The 25515-nt window shown below is 39.2% G+C and overlaps 1 protein-coding gene across 6 annotated transcripts in view; it reads right to left on the reverse strand.

The window, feature by feature from the left end:
• Positions 1-25515, reverse strand: part of CCDC171 (coiled-coil domain containing 171) — a 304667-nt gene that overhangs the window by 165719 nt on the left and 113433 nt on the right. For all 6 annotated transcript variants that reach the window (XM_058672681.1, XM_058672678.1, XM_058672679.1 and 3 more), the window contains 3 exons: positions 20480-20647; positions 18738-18926; positions 352-856 (listed from right to left, as the gene is read on the reverse strand). In XM_058672681.1, the coding sequence (XP_058528664.1) occupies positions 352-856; positions 18738-18926; positions 20480-20647 (862 nt within the window). The remainder of the gene's footprint in view (positions 1-351; positions 857-18737; positions 18927-20479; positions 20648-25515) is intronic.

Here is a 25515-nt window from a genome sequence, read left to right on the forward strand (position 1 = left end):
TGTACTGATAATTTTAAATAAGGCAGTTTTGGGTTGACTTAATTAAGACAGATGTTATATAAAGGCTTCCTTTCACTGAAAAAAGATTATTTAAATACAATGTTAAATGCTGAAATAAAACATATTTGCTACTTTACATTATAATCTGTTCACAATAAAGCATCAAGGGTACATTTATAAAATACACATATGTATTTATCTATACATATGTGTATTTGCATACATTTGACTATGTCACATGATTTGACATGTTACAAAATTTTTTGACGTTTTTGTGGAGTGGCCAAGCATATGCATATTGTATTTCACTTACAAACAACTTAAGGTCTTCAAAAGCATAAACTATCTTACTTGGAAATTTATGTTTGTCTTTGGACTCTCCTGTACACACTAAAATGCCTATGCCTTCTTTGACACTCTCCATCCAGGTAAAAAGAGAGGCACAAGACTGGCCCAGGATCTTGAGTCTGTTTGCTGCCAAAATCACAATAACACCTTTCCGAAATAGCCGTATGGACCCTTTGAATGGCTTTTTCTTCATCTTGGCTTCCTCTTGTTTTTTTTCATCTACGGTGGACAATGCCTGGGCTAGCATTCTTATTTCCAATTTGAATGATTCAAAGGTGTTGGCCTGCTCCTGGAGAAAGTCTCTCTGTGTAGATAAGGCACAGGAGCGGCTATAGAGAGGATACAGGGCCCCAGCCATCAAGGCACAGGCTGCCAGCAAGGAGCTCTGCTCCCTCTGAGTCTTTGATAACAGGCTTTTGAAGTGTGCGTTTTCAAGAACCAACTGTTCATGGGACTTCTCAAGACGGTTCAATTTTTCCATATTTTTTTCTGCGATTTCTTGAAATTTCTGCAAGAGAGTTTAAATATTTATGATGAAATAAAAAGCACTTCAGTAATTCCTCATTATACAATGCAAACAAATCTTGGCTGACTACTTCTTCCTCTTCAGGAGATCCATGTTCTAAAATACGCAAAAATTAGAGCTGCAGGAACAGTGAGCCAACAGCCTTGATCTGAATGTGCACATTGATTTTTCAGTCCTCTTACACAGAAGCTACACATAAAGCAGAACACATACATTTAAGAGTACTTCATGAATTTCCTGTACACTTGTACATAAATACACATGCCCAGGAAAAGAAAACATGCTTTCTCTGCACAATTTCTCCTCTTCCATTCCTCACTAACTTTTATTTCCTGCTAATAAATAGAAATAACGCTGCCAACAGAGGTTTTCCTATGCATAAAAAGACTTGGCTTTCGCCAAAACAAGCAAGGGGTTAAATTAATGATACATCAAATAGCATCTGACTGTGTGCCATTTTCAGCTAAGAAGGGACTGACTCACAGCATGCCCTCTCAATCCAGTTTCTTTCCTAACTCCCCAAAAGAAGGCTAAACACAGTGCAGTCCTGGTGTTGGGAGTAAGTCCTGATCATGAACTGGACTTTGCAACTCCCAGATTCTTTGTGCATAATCAAGCTGCTTATAACTGAAAACCTAATTTGAAACAAAAATGAAATTTACCTGGAAAAGCCATAATGCAGTCACTACAAAATACAGTGGCTCTCCATGAAACCTTATGCTTAATAATGAAGGAACTGCCACGGTAAAGAGTAAATTCTAGAAGATAATAGATTCCAATTTGCTTTGCTATTCTTTTGCCATTCAGTAAACACTATCACTTGTTAAATTTTATGTGTTAGTAAAACAGACAAGTAAATCGATTATTATGAAATAATGTCATAATAAAGATAAGCCATACTGCCAGAAGACCACCCAAAGATGCTTAAACAACATGATATTGACAGGCTTTTGAATGTGACAATTAAAGGACAAGTGAAAACGATACATGTAACAATAGAACAAGAACAGCAAAAGCCTTCTCCACTGACAGGAGGGCCAGCCAATAACTGCCTTACAATATTTTAATATAACCCTCACGAACAATGGTGAACCAAAAGTTCAATTAGATTTTTTAAATTAGTTGAGAGAGAAAGCATTTTTGTCTACTGGTCGAACTGCAAATGCCCAAAATAGTCATGATGGAGCTACGTCAAGGCCAATAGCGAAACATTCAAGCAATGTTTCCCAGTTGGTGGGGATGCAATTACCTGGAACACCACTGCTGCCTCTCAGGATCTGCAAAAGCAGGCAGCAAGAGCCAGACATCAAACACAAGCTCTCCCAAAGGAGACATGGTGTCCGAATCACAATCTGCAACTGCTAGGCCAGATGCCCCATCCATTCAGGTAGATTTTTAGCAGTATTTGCCATGTGAGTTGCCAGGATTTAGCATTGAACCTCTTTCTTTAAAAAAATAAGTCAATATTTTCAATCACAAGTGGGAGCTAAAATTATACAAACAAAATTAAAACAATACTTATGGGTCAGGTTTTTTGTAAACATAGTATTTGATCAAAGTTTGTTAAGTCTTTGTTAATTGTTACGAATTACATACACCTAACTATAGCTTTCATTATCTGTGACTACTCTAAACTTAAGTGTATGTGAGTGAAGCTGAACATCTTTTCATTTGATTATGGTGTATAGCATTTTCATATATTTTTTCTGAACAAGGGTCTTTCTACTTTTCATCTGTTGAATTGTTTATTTGATGGAGCATTATGCCTTTGACTATAATATAAATTTAAAATATTACCTCAAAAACAATAAACAGATGGCCAGAATTGTGGCACAGCAATTTAAGCTACGTCCTGCGTTGCAACCATCCTACAAAGGTACTGGTTCAGGCTCAAGCTGCTCCACTCCCATTCCAAGTCCCTGCTAATGTTCCTGGGAAAGCAGTCCAAGATGGTCGAAGTGTCTGTACTCCCATAACCTACTTGAAACACTTGGACAGAGCTCCTGCCTCTTGATTTGGCTTTGCCTAGCCCAGGTCACTGCAACCATTTCAGGGAGTGAACCAACAGCAGATACAAGATCTGTCTCTGCCTACCTCTCTAACTCTGCTTTCAAATATATAAAATAAATCTTTAAAATTATAATAACAAATAAAACATTAAGTTGAAAAAACAGTGGGTCATGAAGGTTCAATTTGAATAACAGGACAATTCAGAAACAGAGAAACATTATCCTACTAATCTATATCATACAGTGAAGTGCTCTCATTATTATAAGACAGTGCCTTTGGGGACATTTTAGAAATACTTCTCTTTACTCTATCAACTGTGATTTAATACATGTAAAATGTAATTGATCTTTAGGGAGGTTTGTGTTGAGTGTATGCTTGTGATGGAGGCACTGTCACAGAATGACAAGAATAATCAAAAAGCATCTCTAACATTGACATTGGTAGGAAGACTTAAAAGGAGATCCAACTTCTGAGCATGCTGCAAGACATGGCGTCAAAGGCTGCGATGGATGATGTTAACAGCAGTCACATTTCAAACTTGTAAAAATGTGCCACTGAGGAAAAGAAATCCTGAGATTGAAGATGGGGTTTCCCAAGGTAGCAAGTTAGGAAGGGGCACTCAGAGGCACACCTGCAGACTGCAGTCAAAAGCCACTCTCCAAAGGACTCAGTTTCTTGCTTGCTTTCCCTTGCCTTGTGGAAAACTATATTTCAACTTGATTTCAAGTGTTTCTATACTAGATTTTAAGCCCCTTTATTTAGTTCAAAACATGGCTGAAGTCTGGTCTAGCCATACTTGTGATGCTTCTGTGAAAAAGCAAGAAATGGGGAAACAAGAAACAATGTCTTTTCCCTAGTTACATCTCAACCACTGCTCAAGCTGTGACAGCAGTGTTCCCACAACTTCACTGTGTCCCAGAGCTCCAAACACCAATAATAAAGCAAGAGTGTACCACCAACAGCAGCCAAAAGGAAAAAGGAATTCTGGGACGCATTAGCTACATGAGCTGCCTGGATACAATATAAAACAAACATCTTAAATAAGATGAGATGTAAGGCTGGTGCCATGTCACAGTAGACCAACGCTCCACCTGAGGTGCTGGTAACTCACACGGATGCCAATTCATGTCCCGGCTGCTCCACTTCCAATCCAGCTACCTACTTATGACCTAGGAAAGCAATGGAGGATGTTCCAAGGCCTTGAAGCCCTGCATCCACATGAATGACCTAGAAGCTCCTGGATTCCAATCAGCTCAGCTCCAACCACTGACTGCCAGCAGGAGCGTGAAAATGGAAGATCTATCTCTCCTTTTTCTGTGTATCCCTGTTCTTCAAATAAAAATAAACCTTCAATAAAAAAGGCACAATATAAAGAAAAGAAAACTGGTACCCAGGTTATAGCTAGATAAAGTAGGAAGGCAAACATGTGGAAAAGTCAAAGGCAGAAAAGAGGACAATCTATTCTAAGGAAGTGTAAATAGTTCAGATCACCTGAAGGAGAAAAAATAATAATGCAAATCTGAAAAACATGTGGACTGAAAATTGGCAGCCTTTTGCACTGAGTTAACAAACTAAACTTATCCAGAAAGCTACAAAAAGCTTCACAAATTCCTGGTGCAGTCCCAATTCTTCATTAAGTATATATGAATCAAATATATTAATGAAGATTTCCAGTAGTGGTGGTGGAATCACAGTGGGTTAACAGGAGCTAGAAGACCAAATGGAAATCATAAAGGTTAATGTTGTATTCTCTGTAAAAATCAATGTCACCTAATTTATCTCAAGAAAAATTATAGAATTAAAAAATACAGAAATAGGGAGATAATAGAAGACGAAAAGGTAGACTGGCAATAGCTGAGTAAGTGAAAATGAAAGTAAACCTCAGTATCTCAGGCAGAAATATTTTTTCACCAAAAAAAAGCTTTTATTAAATAAAAACACTGTGAAAGAATGTGATTGCTAATGATTTTTTAAATATTTCAAAGCAGTACTCAGAGTCACTGCTCGCAGGCTGCTCTAGAACAGCTGAAAGGAGAACAGATCCACCATGAGGAGGATCTCATCTGTTTCATCACATGACAACCTTCCAACTCCTGACCCATTCCCAGCTGGACAGCAACATGGGCACAGCTTCACAGAACAAAACTGCACTTTCGCAAGATTAAGTCATTAGACCATGGGCCTTCAGATATGTTGACCTAATCCTATTCTTAACCATTTTATCTTTATTGGACCATGACTTTCTCCACCAGATACAATGTCCGCATGTGCCTTTCCCAGGAAAGACGTCACCTTCTACTACTATGCTCAACTTGAGAAAGGGGAGGCTGGTTGGCTCCTTTCCTATGCAGACGTTAACCTCATCACTGCTTTCCTTACCATCTCCCCTATTCCTTCAAAACTGTATAATGGAAAATAATTTTTAAATATCTTTTAAAAATAAATTCTAGTGCACTCCAACAAATCAGAAGACCACCTGAAAACAGAAAGGTTCTTGGACCCCCACCACCTACCAAAACTTAGCCAAGAGGCAACAGAATACCTGAATCAACCTATACCCGAGGCAGAGATTGAATCAGTGATTAAAGATCTCCCAACAAAGAAAAGCCCAGGTCCAGATGGTTTCACTACAGAATTTTACAAAACATTCCAAGCAGAGCTAACCCCAATCCTCTACAAACTCTTCAAAACAATAGAAAAGGAAGCAACCCTGCCAAACTCATTCTATGAAGCCAACATCACCTTAATTCCAAAACCTGATAGAGAATTAACAGAGAAGGAAAACTATAGACTGATCTCCCTGATGAACATTGATGCTACAATCCTCAACAAAATCCTAGCCAATAGAATTCAAAAACACATCAGACAGATCATTCATCCGGATCAAGCAGGATTCAGCTTGGGCATGCAGGGATGGTTCAACATTCATAAATCCATAAATGTAATATACCACATCCAAAAACTGAAGAACAAAAATCATATAATAGTCTCAATAGACGCAGAAAAAGCTTTTGACAAAATTCAATACCGAGGGGTGTGGGGAGGGGTGGGGGGATTCCCAGAGCATATGAAACTGTCACATAATGCATAATAATTAATAAAAAAATTAAAAAAAAAAAAAAAAAAAAAAAAAAAAATTCAATACCACATCATGCTAAAAACGCTAAACAAGGTAGGCATAGAAGGAACAATCCACAACATAATCAAAGCAATATGTGAAAAACCAGCGCCTGCATCATACTGAATGAAGAAAAATTGGAACTCTTCCCACTGAGATGTGGAACAAGACAAGGATGTCCACTATCACCACTGCTTTTCAACATAGTACCAGAAGTACTAGTAGAGGCCACAAGACAAGAAAAAGAAATCAAAAGAATTCAAATGGGAAACAAAGAAGTCAAGCTATCACTATCCACAGATGACATGATTCTACACATAGAAGAACCAAGAGACCCAATACAGAGACTGCTAGAACTTATATGAGAGTTTGGTATAGAGGCAGGGTACAAAATAAATGAACAAGAATCAATAGTCATAGTGTGTTCAAACAGCCCCAAGATGGAAAAAATCTAACCAGCATGGTACAGTTCAAAATAACAGAGAAGAAAATGAAGTATTTACAAATAAACCTAACTAAAAATGTAGAAGACCTCTTCGAAGAAAACTACAATAAACTTTAAAAAGAAATTGAAGACTTCAAAAAATGAAGAAACATACAATGTTCCTGGATGGATAAAATCAGTATCATCAAATGTCCATACTACCAAAAGCAATACATACATTCAATGCAATCATAATCAAATTACCCAAAACATTCTTCATAGAACTGGAAAAAATGATACAAGAGTTCATCTGGAAACACAAAAAAAAACACAAATAGCTAGAACCATCCTGAAAAATAGGAAGCTAAATGGGGGCGGGGGGGAAATCACACTTTCAGACCTCTGGACATACTAAAGGGCAGTCATTATTAAAACAGCCTGGTACTGGCAGAAAGGCATAGAGGAGGATCAATGGAGTAGAATAGAAGCAGCAGAAGGGAATCCCCACAGATACAGCCAAATAATCTTTGAAAAAAAAAGATGACAATCCAGGAAAATTGGAAGGTCTCTTCAATAAATGCTGTTGGGACAACTGGTTGATAGCCTGCAGAAACAAGAAGTTAGTTAGACCACATCTCTCACCATACACTAAGATCAAATTGAAATGGATAAAAGACCTAAACCTACATATAGAAACCTTCAAACTTTTGAAAGAAAATATTGGAAGCACCCTGCAAGATTTAGGTGTAGGCCCTGATTTCCTAAAAAAAAAAAAAAAATCACCAAAAACAATAGCAATCAAGACCAAAATAAACAAATGGGATTACATCAAACTAAAAAGCTTCTTACAGCAAAAGAAACAATCAACAAAGTAAAAAAGCAACCCACAGAATGGGAGAAGATCTTTGCACACTATATAGGTGATAGGGGGCTAATCTCCAGAATATACAAAGATCTTCAGAACAACCAAAACAACAAAACAAACAAACCAATCAAGAAATGGGCACGGGAAATAGGCAGGCACTTTACAAAGGGACAAATCCAAATGGCAAACAAACATGAAAAAATGCTCAAGCTTTCTGGTAATATGGGAAATCCAATTTAAGACATCAATGAGGTACTAACTAACGCCAGTAACAATGGTTCACATACGAAAACCAATAACAACACTTGCTGGTGAGGATGCGGGAAATATGGAACCCTACTCCACTGTTGGTGGGGTTGCAGGTTGGTACAGCCTCTATGGAAATCAGTATGGAAAATATTCAAATACTGAAATCTGCATACCATATGATCCAGCAATAGCACTTCTAGGAATATTATCCAAAACACCTGTTACACAAGAAACCAACACGCACCCTTATGTTCATAGCATCACAATCAATAATTGCAAAAACTTGGAAGCAACCAAAGTGCTCATCAACAGAAGACTGGATAAGAAAGCTATGGTTCCTCTACTCCATGGAATACTACTCAGCCATTAAAAACATGAAATGCATTTCTTAGTGGCCAAATGGGCCCAATTGGAAACCATTATGCTAAGGGAAATGAGCCAATCCCCAAAGGTTAGATACCACATGTTTGCCTTAATTTAAGATGAAATTATATCAATCCTAAAAATAGTACCTGTAAATTGTAACATTATTACACCCTCAAAAAGCCTGTATCACATGCAGTTAAGATACTGTGATGTGACCAAAGAACCAATAATCAATGAGAGACAGACTGCTTATGCTCTCCATCAAAGCACTGAAAAGCCTGATATGCTTTTAATACCCTATGTTATTCCACAATGGGTCAGGGGAGAGCAGAGAAATTTTCCATCTTCTTAGAGTGTGTGAGGAAGATGTTAAGTATAATCTATCAAGATTGTAACAGGTAACTTACAGACAACAGACTCAAATCTGCATTAGATATCAGCAAAAACTATAAAGACATACAGTGGGATCCAAGAGCAATCCTGACAGCCTCTTACAGGTGGTCATATGCACAGAGCAGGAGGGGACCCCAGAATGGAACAGGAGGACAGTTGGAGACTCGTATCCTAACCCCAGAGACTCCTGCTACCTCACCAAGAACTATCAGTATGGGCACCAAGGACTACATCCCAACTGCCAAAGAGATCACGGGGAACTGGAGTGCCCTCACAGGCTGAGAACTCAGGTCACCCACCCCCTATTGGATCTCCCACATGGGATGGAAGAAGCCCAGATCCTTCCTCGCAGGATCTAATGTCATTAGAGCAATAGTCCTCAGAAACAGAACAGTAAACTTCCTTCGGGACTCGGGAGAGGAACTTTCTCTGGTCCTTACAATTTTGGCTCCCCACCCTCTCTTGCAATGGCCATCAGAGTCACTTTGGAGCCCCCCCCCCCCAAAATTAGATCAGATAGACAGACTGAGACCAATAAGGAAAGCTTAGAACAGACAGGAAAAAGTCAGCTTGGACTCCCATATACCTTACTAGGTAGGACATGACTAGTTATTGAAGATTTTTCTGCATATCCCTCCTAAAACTGTTCTGCTCCTCAATTGTTAACATATGGCTTGCTAGAGTTATAAACCTGTTTGGACTATCCCAAAATTCACAAAGTTCAGTAAAAATCATGCTTGAATACTATAAGCTGCTAAATATAAAAATGAAAATAGACACAAGACAGCTGAATAATACCCTATAACCATTTTAAGGTTTATAGCAGCCAGTGGTATATAAACTAAAATTGAGATGTCAAGGAAGTAGTTACAGGATGTGGTTAAGAACTTGCATTTTCTAACATATTGGTCACTCAATACCATGTCAATTAACTTCATGATGTTGTAAATTTCCATGTTTCTTCCTGTTGTTGAAGTTGTGCAGTGGCTTTTCATTGGAGGGGATGATATTCTGCCAGCTCTACTTTCAGACCAACGATGGTCTCCCAATAAACTGTTGAATTTATCTGGACAATAAGACACTGGACTCTCTGCATGGTCCATGCCCACAATGATGGAGTCATGACTGGTTATGAACTGTATTACAGTAACAATATGAAAGAATTCAATATGGGTGGGATTTGGGGAGGGGTTGGGGGAATCCCAGAGCCTACGAAACTGTGTCATAAAATGAAATAATAATAAAAAATAAAAAATAAATTCTAGCAATCAGAGTCAGCCTGGTGACATAACAGGGTAATCTGCAGCCAGAGAGCACCAGCATCCCTTATGGGCACTGGTTCTAGTTCCAGTCCCTCCACCTCAAATCCAGGTCCCTGGGAAAGCAACACAGGATTGTTCAAGTCTTTGGACCCCTGCACCCCTGTGGGAGACCCAGAAAAACTCCTGGGTGCAAGTTTTGAGAGGCTCAACGTCAGCTATTTCAGCAATGTGGGGAGTAAACCAGCAGATGCAAGACTTCTCTCTGTGCACCTCTCTCCTCTCTATGTAAAATCTATACTTCAAGTAAAAATAAATCTTTTTTAAAAATATAAACAATCTTCACAGTCCATTTTAGGTTTTGTCATTCTCATTCACACTGACCTAGACCTTCTCTGAACTTAAAAAAAAAAAGGCCACACAGGCACTTGATTTCTGTTACTTACCTATATATGTGCTTCGATCTGCTCTCTCAAATACAATGAACTGCTAGATCTTAGAGCGAAAAAAGGATTTATGCTCACATTTGTCACAGGATTCTATACCCTGAGGTATATAATAAATACCGAATGAACTAATCACTAGAGTGTATTCTCTATAAAAAGCACTGAAAAAAAAACCAATTAAATGAAAAAAAGTTTTACAATGTAAAGGACACAGAAAAAATATAATCAAAACAGGGACAATTTCCAAATATAATCTGGAAGTTATCATGTCAGAATTCTACCTTAAATTAATTCTGACTTTCCACAGGGAGTTTCAAAGGTATTGCATTATTTACATGAATTATTCTTGAAGAACAAAGTCTGTCTGACAGTAAAGCTACAAACAGCTGTAGAGCCAATTTGCCCTTAAAAATGCAAACCAAGGGAGATTAAAGGCCAACATTTTTTAAAATAAACATTAAGGAATATCTCTTTCATATGAAACAAAACACTTCCTAGGACTGTAATCATTTGTTTCTTAGTGTACTTAATCTCAAAGAAAAATTCTCAAATTTTTGCCAAAAATTTTTCTATCATAAAAAACAAACTTGAAAATATAAGCTACATGTATCTTTAACACAAACCTCCTTGCCTAACAAAAACATTACATAATCATTCCAGTGTTTCTTTGCTTGTTGGCATATACAAAGTGCATCCAAAATACAGAAAAAGGTTAACTTCTTTTCTTGGTGAACCAAGGATTTCCTTCCTTACTGAGTAACAGCATCCCCCTGAACCCTGAGACCAAGTCAGAAACCTGACATCTCCCTAGAGAGCAAAACCACGCTCCGCCACTTCTGTTAGCAACTTCTTTACATTGGCAAAAAGACAAAGGTCAAACTGAACATTTAATGACAAACATCAAGGGACTTCGCTAAAAATATCTAGCTTTTTAAAGTTACATATCTTTTTTGAAATTTTTTTCAAGATTCATTTATTTTTGATTGGAAAGGTAGAGTTACAGAGAGACAGACAGAGAGAGACAGAGATCATCTATACTCTGGATCACTCTCCAAACAGTCACAAACGCCAGAGGCTAGGTCAATAAAGCCAGGAGTCAAAAGATTCTTTCAGGTCTCCCACACAAGAGCAGAATCCCAAGCGCCTGGGCCATCATCCACTGCCTTTGCAAGCCATACCCGGGATCTGGATCTCAAGTGGAGCAGCCAAGACTCTTACCCATGCCCATATGGGATGCCCCTGTTGCAGGTGGAGGCTTAGTTCGCTACACCATGGTGCCATACTTGTCTTCTTATGCAAATAGCAATACTTAAAAATATAACAAACAGGCTAGTGTTGTGGCCTACCAGGCTAAATTGCTGTCTGCAATGCCAGCATCACAAATGGGTACTAGTTCCTGTAGCAAACCAGTTCCTTGCTAAGGTACTTGGGAAGGCAGCAGAGAATGGACTAGTGCCTGGACGCCTGCACCAACATAAACAACCTAGAAGAAGCTCCTGGATCCTGGCTTTGGCTTGACCCAGCCCAGCCCCAGCAAGCATTTGGGGTCCATTTCTCGCTCATTCTCCCTCTCTCTTTGTGACTCTGTCTTCCAAATAAATAAATAGAACTTTTAAAAATATATAACAAACATGAATTCATCTTCTTTTCCTATGATACAAATGGTTCTTTTAAAAATAAAAGTCATTTTATGGAGACACTGAAACTCTCATACAACATTTTATATGGAGACACCAGAACCCTCATGCAACAATTCCAGGTCTAGAAAATGGTAAAAAAAAAATCATTTTTATAACTGATCTTTGAGTTCCTTAAAAAATTAAACATAGAATTATCATATAATCTAGGAAACTCATTATCTCATATACACACGCTTCATGATGATTATTTATTTTAAAACAGTATCATCATGTAAATTTAGCATGTCAACAATATGTGCCAAAAACTGGGATGCACCTGTATTTCCTCTTTTGTTTCTAGAGCAACACAAAATTTATTCTTTGAGTAATCAATCACTCAAGGGTTCTCTTTAACAGTAGACTGAGAATAAAAGTGCCAGAAAAATTTTAAGTCTAAGAGAAACACGAATAAAGGAAATTAAAATGTGTGACCAATGAACAATGTGGCACAGTTTAGTAGCTTTAAACATTTCCATAAATATTTATTAACTGACCAAGAATCACTTCGAAATTCAAGATCAAGAAATATTAGGGGCCAGCTTTGTGACACAGCAGGTAAATCTGCCACAAGTAACACCAGCATCCCAGATTGGTGCTAGCTGGTGGTGTGCTGGCTGTCCCACTTCTGATTTAGTTCCCTACTAATCGTCTAGGAAAACCTGCAAAAGATGGCCCAAAGGTTTGGGTGCCTGTCATGCGTGCAGGAGATAAGGATAAGGCTCCTGGTCCGTGGCTTGCTGCTAGCTTGGGTTTGGCCTAGCCCTGGCCCTTGTGGCCACTGGGAATGTAACAGTACAAAGAAGATACTTCTCTCAGTGTTTCTCGCTCTCTCTCTGTAACTCTGACTTACAACTAAATAAATAAACCTTAAAGAAAAGTGAAATTGAAAGGACATAGAACTGTTTTCAAATGTTGTTTTAAATACAAAGGTTCCAATATTTCTAAAAGAAACAGTGTTAGTATATAATGCAAAAAAAATGACCGGGAGATGGTGATGGTAATTCATGCAGAGCAGTCAAAAACATTCACTCTGTAATTTCTGTATGTGTCAAAACATATTAAACAGTGTATACTGATAATTTTATGCTAATAATGCTCCTAGAATGCTTGTTGCACAAATAAAAGTCTTAGTTGTGAATCTTCACTTTGCTTTGCAAAACAGAAGTGATGCTTAAATGACCTCATACAACTGTGGTGAAGCTAGAGGAAAAGGGGGGTATGTAAATGCACAAAATAGAAAGCTATCAAATTACCCAAAACATTCTTCATAGAACTGGAAAAAATGATACAAGAGTTCATCTGGAAACACAAAAAAAAACACAAATAGCTAGAACCATCCTGAAAAATAGGAAGCTAAATGGGGGCGGGGGGGAAATCACACTTTCAGACCTCTGGACATACTATAGGGCAGTCGTTATTAAAACAGCCTGGTACTGGCAGAAAGGCATAGAGGAGGATCAATGGAGTAGAATAGAAGCAAAAACTTTCTGTCCTGAATTGTGTGACAATTAATGGTACTCCAAAATTACAAAAAGCTGTTCAAAACACAATGCCATCTCAGAGAGTTAAAACACTTGTTTTAACCATCACTGATTTTCAAACCTACTATATGCACAACCACAATCAGGAACAGCAGCTCTGTGCAAGAACATAAATTGTAAATTAAAAGAACATGAGTATAAGATTACAAAAACAAAGTAAGTAAATGAAATGCAGTGTGGCTTCTGGCCCAGAAGCTTCAGAAGCTTCAGCAGGCATGCACTCCGAGAGCTATTTACCGAATGGTGCAATGCTTTACCTTCCGCAAAGACAAAACCAGGCTGCCATCTTCATTTGTTTTCACTTACCTAATAAAATATACCTTAATCATTCTAAAACTTAAGCAGTCAACATCTTACACAAAATCCTTCTATGTTTTTTCCAGGCAAATGCAATTTAAATCCAAGTACAGTTTTTTTTTTATTTAACTACTTGTCTTTTACCGATCGTTTTCTTATAATAACCGAGTATTAAAAAGTGGAAGTAGACAAGTTTTTGTTTTCCAGCAGATGGCTTCTATAGTGACTGTATTCATGTGATACTGAACATTCTCTTCAACCCACAATCCTATGAAGTAACTATGAATTTTTCCCTTCATGTCTTTATTAATAGAATTTCTAAAACTGTGTTAAACACATCAAATGAAAATATTTTATTTGCATTGCAGCTTTGGGGGAGAGGCACAGAAATCTAATTGATTACAAGAAAATATCATAAAATAATGGGTCTTGTGTTTTATAACAGTAGTTTACCAAATATAAGAAACTGGATTGCTGCTAACTCAATTATATTTCATGAAAATCCAATCCATACATGAATAGCAGAGAATGCATGCCAATACATAACACTAATCTATTTTCAGGAACAACAGAAGTGGACATTCCCAACAGCAGAAACACCGATCAAAGCCTAGTATTTAGCATCTGTGATGACCGATCCTCTCTTTACTTCAAAAAAGCAAATCTCTATGACTTCCTACAGTTTCAGAATAAAAATAGTGAGTCCAAGACTCTGATAGGAACAGAAAGAAGTTGGAAGACTCACATTATCTGATTTCAAGACTTACAAAAACGCAATAGTAATTAAATCAGTACATATTGAAAAGCTGATAGGCACTTAAATGGAACAGAGTAGTCCAGAAATAACCCACAGAAACACAGTGATTGATTTTCTACAAAAGTGCAGAGGCAACTCAACAGGGAACAGACCATCTTCTCAACAAATGGAACTGGCATAACCAGATACCCACATTACAAAAGAAAGAAAGAAAGTGGGGGTAGGGGACAGGTGTGATGGCAATTCAAAATAATCCTCAGCTTGTGGCACTAGTATGTCATATAGGTGACAGTTCAAGCCCTGGCTGTTCCACTTCCAATCTAGCTCCTGCTGAGAGGGCAGCAGAGTAAGGCTCACGTCCTTGGGCCCCTGTTCCCATGTGGGAGGCCTATGAGAAGCTCCTGGCTCCTGCTATGAGATCAGCTCAGCTTCAGCCAATGAAGCCATTTGGGAGTGAACCAGCAGATGGAAGATCTCTGTGTCTCTCTCTGCATCTCCTTCCTTGTAAAAAATCTACCTCTCAATAAAAAATAGGTATTTTTTAAATGGACCTCAAATCATACATCAGACCTTCACCAAAACAATTCTAAGGCCATCAGCAATTATCTGAATAAAGTGAGTATTAGGAAGGTACTTCAAAATGCTCATGGAAAAATGTCTTAAATCTAAGCACAATTTTTTCCTAACGTACACTTTGCATCAGCTTTTGGAAAACCTGTATACATAGATTTCAATTTTTTGCATCCAAAATAAATCTTTTATTTTTATTTTACATGAATGCTTTGAAATATCCTTATGTATAATAGATTACCCAGCAACATAAAAAGAAACTAACAAACTGAGAGCACAATGTGAACAAATCTCAAATTCACCTTAGTTTTTGAAACAAACCTAGTCTATACTGCAACATACTTGATGATTCGATATATATGACACTTTGGAAAGGCTTAACTACACAGATGGACAGGGCTGTGGTTTACATATGCAGGTGTTTTCTTACAAAGATGCAAAGGCTGAGTGGAGGAAGAGTTGGAGGAAGCGGTGGAAACGAAACCAAGCCACCACCTAACATCATACACAAAAATTAACTTGAAGAGGATCGCCCAGGAAAGCTTACACTGTAACACTACTAGGAGGAATTAAAATTATCTTCACATTTGTGGTGTATTTAAATATTACCTAGCACAGAAAAATAACTAACAAAAAAATTCATGTTTGACTTTATGAAAACTGTAAAGCTTGCGATCTTCAACAAAATCTTAATGAAAATATATGTGGAAGACTAGGAAAAGTAACAATGATGCAGGTATAGATGCTTCTCAACTGATAATACAGTTATGTCCCAATTAATTTACCATAAGTTAAAACTACTGTGAGTCAAAATTTAGTGAACTGAATCCAGAAGAAATCATAAGCTAACAAGACACTGCAATTAAAATATCGGTTGCTCACCCCCATGATCCCATAGCTACCATTCACCACTACTTCCCAGAAACACAACGGAGTACGTACTGTACTACCCAGGAAAAGATGAAACATACTTCTCACTTAATATGTATCACTGTCATTCCCATTGTAAATCTGAAAAAATTTTAAGTTGAACAGCCTGTGTAAAAGATGTGTACACAGGATATAAAAGGAACTCCTTCAAATCAACAATAAAACACAAACATCTGGGCCTGCATTGTGAACTAGCAGGTAAAACTGCGGCCTTCATTGCAAGCATCCCAGTCCCAGCGGCTCCATTTCTGATCCAACTCCCCAGTAATGATCTGGGAAAGCGGCAGAAGATGGGCCAGTGCTCAGGTTCCTGCTACCCACATGTGAGACTCGGAAAAAGCTCTTGGCTCCTGGCTTCAGCCTGGCCCAGCCCTAGCCATCGCAGCACATCAGCAAATGGAAGATTCTTTCTCTCTTTCTCTCTCTTTTTCCTTTCTCTCTCTGTCTCTCTCTCTCTCTCTCTCTCTCTCTTCCTCCCTTCCTCCCCTTCTTTCTGCAACTTTGACTTTCAAATAAACAATTTTTTAAAAACCTGTCAAGACCAATTTAAACACACACACACACCCCCAGTTTATCAAACGGACAAGCACTTGCAGAGCTACCATTATAAAGGAAGATACGTGATGAACAAGTTTATGAAAAGTGTATAACCATTCTTTATCATGAAGAAAACATAAAATCAAAATGAAAATATTTTAAAACCTATATGATGACTAAAATTAAAAATATTAGACCAGTATTGTGGCACAGTAAGTTAAACCACTGCTTGTCTTGTCAACATCCCATTTAAAATTGCTGGTTCACATCCTAACTGTTTTACTTCTGACCTAGCTTCCTGCTATCAAGGCTAAAAAGGCAGTGCAGGAGGTTTCAGTTAACCCGAGACCCAGGTGGAGTTTCTTGTCCCTGGATTTGGCCTGTTTCAGACCTGACTGTTGCAGCAACTTGAGGAGTCAATCAATAGATGGAAGATCAGTCTCTCTCCCTTTCTCTCTTTCTCTCTCTCTTTTCTTGTGCTGTTCTTCAAATAAATTTTTTAAATAAACCTTAAAATAAAGAATTAAAATGTAAAAACAATACCAACTGCTGAAGAGGACAGAGAACAATGAAAATATGTTCCCTATGGGAATATATAAAAATAACAGCTATTTTAGACAAACCCTCAACGGTTTATTATAAACACACATCTATTCCAAGATGTGGCAATTGCACTCTGAGTAATTAACAAAGAGAAATGGAAACATGCTGACAAAAAAACTTGTGTAATAACATTCAAAACAGTTTTTCATCAATAGTCCAAAAGTGGAAACAACTTGACTATCCATTAGTCTTCAATCTACTATTAAACCATAAAGAAGCAAGAACTACTGATACATCCCACAACACGAATGACAATATGTCCCAAATATTGGAAATAAGCCAATCACAAAGATTACATACTGAAATGATTCCATTTATGTGAAATTCAAAAGCAGGTGACACATATCTATAACAATGAGCATCAGAAGAATGATTCCCCATGAAGAGTGAAAATGGACTGAGGGCCCAATGCAGTAGCCTAGTGGCCAAAGTCCTGATCTTGCATGCACCAGAATCCCATATGGGTGCCAGTGCTTACCCCAGCTGCTCCACTTCCCATCCAGCTCCCTGCTTTTCACCTGGGAAAGCAGTCAAGGATGGTCAAAGCTATGCGACCCTGCGGCCGCATGGAAGACGCTCCTGGATTCGGATCGGCTTAGCGCCAGCCATAGTGACCACTTGGGGAGTGAACCAGCAGACAGAAGATCTTCCTCTCTTTCTCTTTGCAAACCTGACTTTCCAATAAAAATAAAACAAATCTTTAAAATAAAAAGAACAGAAAATGGAGTGAAGAAAGAACAAGGGAACTCCCTGTGGTCATGACAATGTTCAAGTCTTCAATGGAGTAATGATTACACAGATATTTATACCGACCAAAAAAATGAATACCTTACATTTGCATGCTTCCCTGTATGTTAATATCACACATTAAGCATAAATTGCTCAAGTCTTTCACTTCAGCAACAGAAAATGCAGAGCACACCACACAATATCTGAATATGATTTACAAACATTACTTTAAGAGAGCATTTTGATTCATTCAAATTCAGAGAAAAGTGTAAGTTCTTTATAGAGTCCTTAATATAAAGTGTCTCATTTTAAGAATTCTGAAACCAGTTAATAGCAGATAAATTTACATGCTGCTTCTTGGTGATTTTTTTAATGGAACTTAGCAATAATAACCAGGAAAAAAAGGAGAAAAAAAAAGATTGATTGCATCAACCATGGGAAAAATACACAACCTCTGTTCTTAAGCGTCCTATCTTGGGAACAATATAAATTCAATACCAAAAAACTATGCACCATCATTATATTATTCCTTATTGGGCAGGAATGACAGTTTGTTGATGATAATTTTCATGGAAAAAATATGGTTATGTTAACTGCCCATAAGTTTCACTCTCAGTGAATACCAACAAAAGCATATACTGCATGGTTAGTAATTTTGCAGCAACTTCTATAACTTACGTAGTGTTCCTAGAAGATGTTATTGGTATAACAAATTTTAATACCAAAAGGAATGAAAGGATGGCTCACACAGAAACTCCCACAGATTCAGTAAACTGGACAAAAGAACAAATATCTATACCAACAGAAATAATGTTTGTATCTTACCAAATCTCCTAATGTTTATTTTGAAAATAAAGGAAATACAAGTCCATCAATTAGTTCAAAAGCAGATGTTCAACTGTTTTTAATGAAACTCAAGTGAAAGGCATTTCTTCATACAAACACATATCCTTGTGTGTCTCCATACACACGAATGCTTGCACACCACGTTCATACATCAGTTTCGCAGGGTTCCCAAGAAGTTCTAAGCTTATTTGCAGTGGGACTAAAAGCAAACATGTAAGAGGGTTACTCCGGGCGTGGGGTGTACCTGTGCCCTCTTCTGCACCTCCAGGAGGAGTTCGGAGTACTGCAGCTCCAGCTCCTTCTTCTGCTTGTTCCAACAGCTCTCCTGGGCTTTGATCTGCTCGGCCACTTTGTGAAAGGTATCTTCCTGAGTCTGCTGAAGCTCTCTCATGGTGTCGGACTTGTTCTTACAAATATACTCTAGATGGCTTATCTATACGGAGAAATGTATAAGAAAATGATATATATTAACATACCATTTCTTAGTATCACCTGCCCAAAAAACACCCAAAATTCTCTACTCTATTTTACACCTTTAGATTATATAAGAATATACAATATTCTTAAGTGTAGGTAAATAAATATGAACCTGCAGCATATATATTTTATCAGAAAATTCTATCATTTGTGTACTTTGATAACATGTTTATTCTGTTCTCTAATAAAGCTATTCATTCTATAATCAGTTTTACTATTTTACTAAGAAGACTCAGCAAGAAATTCTTACTTCTAGAATGTGCTAAGGCTATTCAGATCCCTCAAAGGAAAAGGACGTATTTAAGTGAAATTTACAAATTTGAAATCATTCTACATATAAAAAGCAGATTATTCCAATTTCACAAACACTAGAGGAAAAAAAACTTTCTGTCCTGAATTGTGTGACAATTAATGGTACTCCAAAATTACAAAAAACTGTTCAAAACACAATGCCATCTCAGAGAGTTAAAACACTTGTTTTAACCATCACTGATTTTCAAACCTACTATATGCACAACCACAATCAGGAACAGCAGCTCTGTGCTTCTCACAATTTATCCCTCATTTCTCGATTCTGCTACTCAGTTCTATTGTTAGTGCCTATAGTTGTGTTTGCCAACAAGACTAAGGCAAAAATGCTCAATCCCCCCTACAATTGGGTCCAAATGTTATGCTAATAGTTTAACCAATTCTTCTTAGCTGTTTAACAAGTCTCTTTTTTTGTCACGTAAGAGCAAATGTCATTATAACTAAGACCTGAAACCAAATCACCGAATGCAATTCCAGTAAGTTCAACAAATCGAGTATAAGATTCAGTATTTTTACCAGTGGCATTTGTTGATCTGCTAAGTCATTTTCATTTTCTATAGCCAAATCAAGTTTAAGCGTTTTTTTTTTCTGTTTGAAAGACTGTATTGTTAGGTTTGTGAAATAGTAAACGACTGTAAAATTTCACTGTTTTCTCCTACAAAATGTACCTCCTACATTCTAAATCATGGGATGAGTTTTCCAATATACAGTTTGTTTTATTTCAAGAAATAAGTCATAAACATGCAAATGAAAATTCTCTAAGTGCTTTGAAAATAACACCTTATATTTCCTAAGAATTTCAAAATCATGTTTTTGAATAACTGAATCTTGTTTCCATTTTATGCTAACATAAAGACTTGCTTTATTAATGTAAATGACTAAGTTCTTTGAATTGCTTCATCAGTAAGATTAATTTATTTTCTTTTAATTAGGTCCCTGTGGCTAATACTGGCTAGTAGTATTAGCATGTCCTGCACAGAAAGTGGAGCTTAGAGACTTCATACAGACTTCAGTCACATTTACATGCCCACAGCAATGGCATCAAACTGAGTTGTAGACAAGCCATAATTAATGGTATTGAATTATTAACACCCAAATTCTTTTTGAAATAAGATGAATGTCAGCCCCTCTTAATGATACTGTGATGTGGACAAATGTCACTGGATTTAATGGAGGTATCTGGTGCCTCAGGACAGTTACCTTCTCATTAGCCCTGTTGAGGTCTGCAATCAGGGCATCAACATTCTCCTGCAAAACCGCACAAAGCTCAGACCAGGAGAATTTATCCAATATGCCTTCTGGTTGTTTTATGAGCACACAGCCTGCTACCAAGTGCTGATACAGAGTGTGAAGGAAGGTTAGTTTCTCCTGCAATAAAATAAGAAAAAACTGATTCCTATACATAAACATTGCAAGAAATAAAACAGATGAGGGTACCTCAAAAAGTTCATGGAAAATTGAGTTAACAGTTTATTGGGATACAAAAAATTTTTTGAAATCTATATATTGTTTTTTCATAATATACATTTTTCTTGAACTTTGGTAAGGATCCCATTTATACTACAAATAATGAAGAAATTATGTTTAAAATCTAGAAAAGGGGCCAGCACAATGGCTTAGTGAGCCAGTCATCCTGCTGGAGTTCCAGCATCCCTTTGGGCACCCATTCTTATCCCAGCTACTCTACTTTTGATCCAGATCCTGCTTATGGCCTGAGAAAGCAGTGGAGGATTCCTCAAGGCCCCTGCGCCTATGTGGGACAACCAGATGAAGCTCCTGGCTCCAAGTTTCAGACCAGCTGAGCTCTGGCCATTGCAACCATTTAGGGAGTAAACCAGCAGACAGAAGATCTTTCTCTCTGTGTCTCATTTTCTCTCTCTGTAACTCTGACTTTCAGGCAAAATACAAAGAGATCTTCTTTTTAAAAAAAAACTAGAAAAGGTTTAAAATGCTTAATTCTCAGAATACTGCCTCTTGACTGGCACACAGACACACACATTGACAACTAAACAGCAGAAAGAATCCTTGGAATTGCTTACAGCTGGCATTCAAAACCAAACTCTGAAGCATAGAAGCCAGTAAGCCTTGGTTCTGACCCCAGTTCTGCTGCTGAGTATGAGATCTGACTGAGCACCTGCCAGGCCCAAGCTCCCTGAGTTGCAACATAATGTTTCTGGACTAGTTGTTCCTAAATCCTCTGAAGGAAGTCAGTATGGCAGCTTTATAATTCACATTTACATTGGTCAAAGCAGATGTTATTTAAGTTTTAATGTATATATGGATACATATATAAAGAGAGCTAGCTATTCAACTATAATAAAGAAAAAGTTATACCAATAAGTGTACTTTAAATGTACACAATTACTTCTCTTCCTCCAGAGTACAACTGACTTACCACTTACAGGAAATACAATGATATGAAAGCTATGGAAGACAAATTCCTTTGCTTTCCCTACTTAGAAGTTCATACAGTATTTGACACCCTGGGCATTTGCAGGTGTTTAAATATTACAAAGGAAAAAAATATAGCTGCCCATGACATATTTTCAAAACTGATTAGACATGTAAAAGCAGTTCTTTGACAGTATATTATCCTGGAGGGAGTAGGGAAATCCCAAACTGTATGGAAATGTACCATAAAATTCAAAATTTAAAGTATATTATCCTCTAAATGGATATTGCACAATATGCACATGTACTACAATATCATATAGTTCCCATAAACATGTACACTTTTATGTCTATCTTTTTTCATTAAAAAATAAAACTGTATATTATCACTATAATGACTAAGCAATTCATTGTGAAGAAACCTAGGAACATTTACTATCCTACGAAACTCAGGTTAACGTTGATCCCATCTTGAACACATGCAGAAGACTTACTTAATAACTTGTGAAATGGTTCTTTTTATAAGGTGTTTCACCTATAACATCCCAAACCACAGAATCTAAAGACAACGTAACTGTGAAGCTACAAAATGAATGCTCTATGTGAATAAAACAAGTTCCCTCAAGATTTTTTTAATATATCAACAAGAACAGAAAAGTTTTTTTTTATTTTTACTTTTTTATTTTTATTTTATTTTATTTTATTGTTGTTGACAATCTTTACATAGTTAATTGCGGTTAAAAGAAAAAGGTTCAGGGGGTATAGGGAAGTGGGTAATACTATTATGTCCATATTGTTTCCATCATGTATCTGAGGTAAAGGGGGATATTGAGGGAGAAGCCCCACCCAGTTTCCTGCCCACCCCAAGTCCCAGATGTGGAGCATGCTCTGAGATATCTGCTCAAGTGATTTTAATAGTTCTCCAGTTATGAATCGCTGCCAGTTTCGCTCGATGAGGTCGTCCACTGATTGATATGGTCCATCATAAAGTCTCCGTTTGCCCCATATTTCGCTGCCAACATATAGCTGAGGTGGTTGATTGACTTGTTCTGTCTTCTGTCCTTTCCTGGTTAGAGTTCTGAGTCCAGCAGTTCGATTGGGGAAATCTCCAAAGAAACCTTGAGGTATTCCCAGACCAGATTCTTGTATGTTTTAGCAAGCACAGGGCCCGGCACAGTCCATCACCCCAATCAGCTGGTGGTTGCGATTGCTGGGTTGGTTCTGTTTTCAGTCCTGATTTCTACTGGAACCAATGGGTGTTGCAGTCCAGTCTGGTTCTGCCCAGCACATACTCGGCCCTTACATCAACCAATGGGAGCTGCAGCCTAGTCGGGGCGACCCACAATAACCCCCATCAGGCCCACCCCCTACCCTGGTTTGCCAATATGTGTAGCAGTAGACCAGTCTGTCCCCCATCCCATTTGGCTCTTGTACTTGTCAATGGGTATTAAAGCTTAGTTCCATCTAACCAACTCAACTCTCCAGCCCTCACAGATGTTGTTGAGTGCCTCTCTGTCTAGCCACCCCAGCCCCCGTCCTAGTTTTCATGCCCTCCCATGGGACTAGTGACCCAGGAAGGGGGAACCCACTTTTTCCCTCCCAGGTCTCTCTCAGTCCTGGTTTATGCACTCTTTAGGTGGTTCTGTGATTTGACTTGGCATAATTAGTCCCCAGTGCCAGCTTCTGCCAGCTGATGCTGCGGCCAAGCCCAAACATCCCTCACCCACTCTAATTTATGCTTGCACCCACAGGAATAATCAGCCCAGCCTGGCTTTTCCCTGATCTATTCCACATGCAGCGCACAGGTGTTGCAGCCTTGCTTAGTCTGGTCTGTCTCTATCCCAGCCCACGCTCTCCAGTGGGAGTAGCTGTCCGGTGAGGGGACCAGCCCCTTAATCCCCCTGTCAGCTCTGTCACTCCCTTCCTGGATCTCACGTGTGCTGGTTGGGTGCTGCTGTCAAATCCAGTACAGGCAACTTCGCCCTGGCATTCCATAATGTGTACTGGTTTTGTCGCAACCAAACCCGGCTCAACCCACACTCTGTTCTGGTGTTCGGATTTGCCAGTGCATGACATGAACTGATTCAGCCTGGTCTGCCCCTGACCCATGCCAAATGTGTGCCAGTGGGAAACTTTCCATGGCCTATTCTGGGCTGTTTCCTATCATGCTTCTTGCGCTTACCTGCAGGGACTGTGTCCTGCCAGAGGAGTTGTCCAGGCTCCTCCATCAGAACCCCTCCCCCAATGCCAGATTCTGCACATACCAGGGGGTCCTTGAGCCAACCCTACTCAGTTCACCTCCTGTCCTAGCAGGAACAGTGGCTTTTCCTGGCTGGCTTTCACCCCATTCTGGTTCTTGTTGTTGGATGTTTCAGCCCAGCCATGGCTCGTCCATACCCACATAGAGCTCACACATGGCTCAGTAGGAGGTTGAGACCCAACCTAGTCAGTCCCTCATCTACCCTGGTTCTCCATGACACCAGATGGTGTTGGGGTCTGAACTGGCCTGGTGCATCCTATCCCAGCCCACACTAGTGCCTTGGGTGACTGCAGCTGTTTCCTAGATAGAACGCAACCCCATTCCAGCACACGCGCCCCTTGGTGGGAACCTCAACTCTGTTAGGGTGTCCAACTAGGGGAACTTGTATTTCCACAGGGTTGGGCCCACACAACCCCATAGAGTCTACCCCCAGACCAAGTTCTCTCGCGTGCTGGATACAGTCTTGACCCTGCCAAATGTGACCACTCCACCACTCCACCAAACAGTTGGGTAATGATACCCATCACTGCCAAAGAGGCCCCCATCCATAGTATTGGTGTGGGCTGGTGTGTGACGATCAGTGATGTTCTAGGCAAACAGGCCATTTCTGTATTCCGAATTGGGTTGGTGTATCTGACTAACCGTAACTGTCTCCTGGGAACTTCCCTCCAAACCACCAGGTCTCAGTGCCCATGCATGCGTAAAACTTCCATGACCCTGTCACTGGGAATCACCCAAGATTCACTACTCACCTACACTAAAATTGGACTTAGTCATGGGTGTCCCCAGGCATCAAACATATCTTAAAAAACCCCAGAGCAGGCCGCCAGCCCTGGGTGAGGCCGAGGACTCGTTCACTGCCTTATAGCAATGTCTTTGGCGTGAGCCCCCAGCATTGGGTCCAACCCGGCAGGGGCACCCCACACAGCCGCCACACTGTGAGGAGCGGCACTTGCCCCCAAACCCAAGGCCCGAACCCCTCCCAAACTCACCTAGCTGCAAGATATTAGCAGCTGGGTGGAGCTAGGAATTTTAACCCAGTTCCCAAGTTCCCTCATGGCGCACTTACCCTGAGGAAAGAGCTCTCTTGGGTCCTGGGTGAGGCCGAGGACTCATTCACTGCCTTGCAGCAGTGTCTTTGGCGTGAGCCCCCAGCATTGGGTCCGACCCGGCAAGAGCACCCCACACAGCCGCCACACTGTGAGGAGCGGCACTTGCCCCCAAACCCAAGGCCCGAACCCCTCCCAAACTCACCTAGCTGCAAGATATTAGCAGCTGGGTGGAGCTAGGAATTTTAACCCAGTTCCCAAGTTCCCTCATGGCGCACTTACCCTGAGGAAAGAGCTCTCTTGGGTCCTGGGTGAGGCCGAGGACTCGTTCACTGCCTTGCAGCAGTGTCTTTGGCGTGAGCCCCCAGCATTGGGTCCGACCCGGCAGGGGCACCCCCACAGCTGCCACACTGTGAAGAGCGGCACTTGCCCCCAAACCCAAGGCCCGAACCGAACAGAAAAGTTTTAAAAGAAGAAAATGTCAGAGGATGAAACAAAAATTCTTCTAACTACAAGAACTGAACACAGCATTTGCA

The sequence above is a fragment of the Ochotona princeps genome, chromosome 14 (genome assembly GCF_030435755.1).
Source record: "Ochotona princeps isolate mOchPri1 chromosome 14, mOchPri1.hap1, whole genome shotgun sequence".
Classification (NCBI taxonomy): Eukaryota; Metazoa; Chordata; class Mammalia; order Lagomorpha; family Ochotonidae; genus Ochotona; species Ochotona princeps.